Source organism: Pteropus alecto, unplaced genomic scaffold, assembly GCF_000325575.1.
Source record: "Pteropus alecto unplaced genomic scaffold, ASM32557v1 scaffold98, whole genome shotgun sequence".
Taxonomy (NCBI): Eukaryota; Metazoa; Chordata; class Mammalia; order Chiroptera; family Pteropodidae; genus Pteropus; species Pteropus alecto.
This window is the reverse complement of record NW_006443570.1, coordinates 8,654,703-8,658,631: the sequence shown is the minus strand read 5'-3', so window position 1 is coordinate 8,658,631 and position 3,929 is coordinate 8,654,703. Positions and strand designations below refer to the sequence as shown.

The following is a 3,929-nucleotide window of genomic DNA, read 5'->3' as shown; positions in this document are numbered from 1 at the left end:
TCTCCTTATTTCACTTTGTTCATGGTTATGCACAATTTTTCAAATATGTAATTCATCCACAAGACCATATGCTCCTTAGAGTACTAAAATCACCCATAACCTGCTCTAGTTAACACGGAATACTGCAAATAGTAGTTATTTGATAAAATAAACACACACATATATACACACACACATACATTTCTTTTTCTAATCTGAATAATGAAGGTTTTTTATTTTAACTCCATGTTTTATTTCATAATATACTATTAAATATCTCATGGAAATTATCCTAACTCTTTCATAATTCCTATTGAACTATGTTTTCTACACATATGGCATACTCAGTAAATGCTTGCTGAATAAATTAAAGGCTAAAAAGAGGCACTGAGTAGTTCAATTACTTTCAAAATTAAAAACGGGTTACATAAAAGTCTCCTCACCATTGTTTTGCTTCTTTCATTTATCTTTTTTTCTCACATGGGTCCCCAGTTTAAAATACAAACAATATATCAAAGGAATGGAAATTGTTTATGTAAAGGGAATAAAACTAATAATTTCTAAGAGTCAACAAAAAAGGTATATTATGTATGGCTAAAGACTTCTACGCATCCACTGGTAAATATTCCTCCATCAACAAATCCCACTAAGTAAAAAGGAATATTATGTATGGCTAAAGACTTCTACGTATCCACTGGTAAATATTTCTCCATCAACAAATCCTATTAAGTAAAAAGGCATATTATGTATGGTTAAACAATGCTAAGTATCCACTGGTAAATACTCCTCCAAATCAGAGAAAACTACTATGGGATCTATCGTAAATTCCTGTTAAGTATAGTAGCTATGTGCTATGGTCATGATGTTTGTATCCCCCCAAAATCAATATGTTGAAATCTTAATCCCTAGTGTAATAGTATTAGGAGGTGGGGCTTTTGAGAGATGCTTAGGTCATGAGGGTGAGGCCCTCATGAATGGGATTAGTGGTCTTATAAAAGAGACCCCACAACATCGTCCTCTAGTTCCTTCTACAATGTGAAGACAAGATGAAAAGGTCAGCAACTGGAAAAAAGGCTCTCACCAGGACCAGGCTGGCACCATGATCCTGGACTTCTAGACTCCAGAACTCAGAGAAATATTTTTTGTTTATAAGCTCCCCTGTCTGTGGTATTTTGTTCTAGCAGCCCAAACAAACTAAGATACTATGTAATTTATACTAATTCTTCCTTATTTTGTAATTCTGATTTAGATAATACTATTAAAAATTGAAATATGTGGATAACAATTTGCATTATAATTTAGACATACGTAATATTTTCCTTTTTATAAGTATAGTTTTTTAATCGTCGTGTTTAACTTTTAGAAATAATTTAAGGGAAGAAATTTTTCTTCACATTTGAACCAATATATACTTTAAAGCTTAATAAAAATCCTTTTTTTTTTTTATGGGTAGCTTATACAATCCTTTATTGTTTTAAACAGTAAATCATTTCATGGTAATTAAAAACCAATAATATTGAAATCATAATACTGATGTTTTTTTCTAATTTATATCTATATAATCTTTTCCAAAAAAAAAAAAAAACCCAAAACATTTCTTTTCTTAAGGTATGTTCCCTTCTATACTTTCTCTGAAAGTTGCATTTAATATACCTCACCAGTATTTCACTAAAAGGGCGGGGCAACCTAATCTTGATTTATAGAAGAATTTTCATTACTCAGTTTCAACAGACCATTGATTATTACAGCTTCATTGACACCGTTATGATAATGCATCTTTGAAATTTTCAACCTTTTGTTCAGTAAAATTTTCAATAAAAGTCATTATCTAATAGGGACCACTGCATAATACATTCATTTTGCTCTTTTATTTATTGAAGGAAAAAAGCCATAATACATCCTTCTTTAAAGTCTATTAAGTCACATTATGTTCTTCTCATTGAGAGAGAGTGAAAAAAACAACAGGAACGAGGAATTAAATGCTCACTTACCTGTATTAGACGTATTCGTAGGGCTGTTGTCTGAAGAAGCAACTGGAGGCTGTTCTGTTTTCTTGTATCCAGTTTTTAACTGTGAAAGAAAATGAGGAATATGAAATGTCATTTTCTAAAGTGGGTCAAAGACCAGATTAGAAGCTCATGTTATCATAAAAAGAATGGTTAAAGTAATTAAAGCAATAGTCCAAAAAACATAAAACCTCTACAATTTTGGTATATTCATCTTCAGACAAAGCAATTCAGAATTAAAAGTAACAACTGCTTTCAGCTCTGCTATCCAAGGACAACAAAATATAAGACCAAGTACCTTGTCTTTAAAAAGGTATTAAACTCCAAATGAAAAAGTATAAGGAGCTGACAGAAAATCTTATACTCTGTATCTGATTAGCATGTTCCTTAAACTGAAGTTACCTTTGATGAATTGTTCCACTAACTGAAATCCTGAGTTTCTTATTTTACTTTATAGCTAACACAGATTTAAAGAATATAAGCTATATTTCATAACTTTGATTTGTTAGGTTTCTGTAGTAATTGGTTATTAATTATATTTATTTTGATGCAGAAACTCCCCCTTTTGTGCGAATTTACTAGGGTAAACTATATTCTAGTGTACACATGTGAGGGAGCAATATCCACCTACACTGGATGATTAAGATTAGCCTCGCTGTGTAGGAAAGAAGCTAAGGAACAAAAAGGAATACTGCCTGTCTTTGGTCAAGCAGAAATAATAATGAGTTTGACCATATTAAGGACTGTCTGAAAATAAATATGACATTCCTAATATAGTTTTGAGTGCTATTTAGGCATATTTTTGTGATGCCATTCCCAATCATGATTTTCTGGACAAAGGACACAATGACTTGAAAAATAATATTTACTGACAGCACAGCATAAAAATCTTAACAGGAAAAAAGAAAAAGATCTTTCAAGGAAATACCAGTTTATTAACAAACTATACTACCAAATTATAATTCTGTATGTATATAACAAATACAAAAACACGTAGGGGATTTATGGACTACATAAATAAACATAAATTTAAGATTACCTGATTTATCTTAAAGGAAGGTGAAAAGGCATCTGTAGTTTTGGAAGTGGATGAGATCTTTGGAATTAGTATTTCAGGGGGAGAAGAAAGAAGACTAAACATTGAGGCCTGAGGTCCATATTCTCCTGAAGTTTGTAAAAGGGATGTGCATGATGGATTTTCTGGATGACTGCCATCAGATTTTTGTCTTATGAATGCTATCTCCCAAGCAGATTCTGACCTAACACGAAAAAAATCACTTTATGGATATAGTACGATTAAATTCTAAGATAATGTTTCATTATATTATTTTTTAAAATACTTCCTTTAAGGTCTAAAGTATTTAATACATCTTAGATTACTATTTTAAGGAAACATACTAAATGACTCATTTTATCTTATAGATAGCATAGTTACCTCAACTTGGCTCTGGTAATTATGCTTTTTGCTTCTTCAAATGATACGCCAATCATAGATTCCTTGTTTATTGAGACAAGTTGATCTCCTGGCTTCAAACGTCCATCCTAACAAAAATAGGAATATTTGTAAAGAATATTTACAAATTTTTTTTTTTTAAAAATTAATGGATGCAATTAAAGCAAAATTTTAGTAAAGAATTTCTTAAAGAAAGAGTAAAAAGAAAATCTTAGACAAAGAACCTCAATAGCAAAAAGTTTTGATTAAAGCTGGGTTTGCTAATATACATGAATGAAATTTCACAGTTCACATGTACCTTGAATAAGACTGCACACTAAGGAATTCTTAATATTTGAAGACATAACCTGGTACACCAGGAAAAAAGACCTATTTTAAAATCTCAGTGCTATGATAGAGATATAGCCCTGATCCTGTGATAAAGTTAGCCACACAATCCTACGATATTTGAGAATACAAGATATGTTCATTTTGGTTTCTGAGCATTCCTG

The 3,929-nt window shown here is 31.0% G+C and overlaps 1 protein-coding gene across 8 annotated transcripts in view; it reads right to left on the bottom strand.

Annotated features, from left to right (window-relative positions):
* STXBP4 (syntaxin binding protein 4) overlaps positions 1-3,929 on the bottom strand; it is a 221,613-nt gene that overhangs the window by 200,216 nt on the left and 17,468 nt on the right. For all 8 annotated transcript variants that reach the window (XR_001518050.2, XM_015599227.2, XM_025041773.1 and 5 more), the window contains 3 exons: positions 3,421-3,527; positions 3,025-3,244; positions 1,971-2,049 (listed from right to left, as the gene is read on the bottom strand). Coding sequence is in view for 7 of the 8 variants with exons in the window: in XM_015599227.2 (XP_015454713.1) it covers positions 1,971-2,049; positions 3,025-3,244; positions 3,421-3,527 (406 nt within the window). In the remaining variant the exon portion in view is untranslated. The remainder of the gene's footprint in view (positions 1-1,970; positions 2,050-3,024; positions 3,245-3,420; positions 3,528-3,929) is intronic.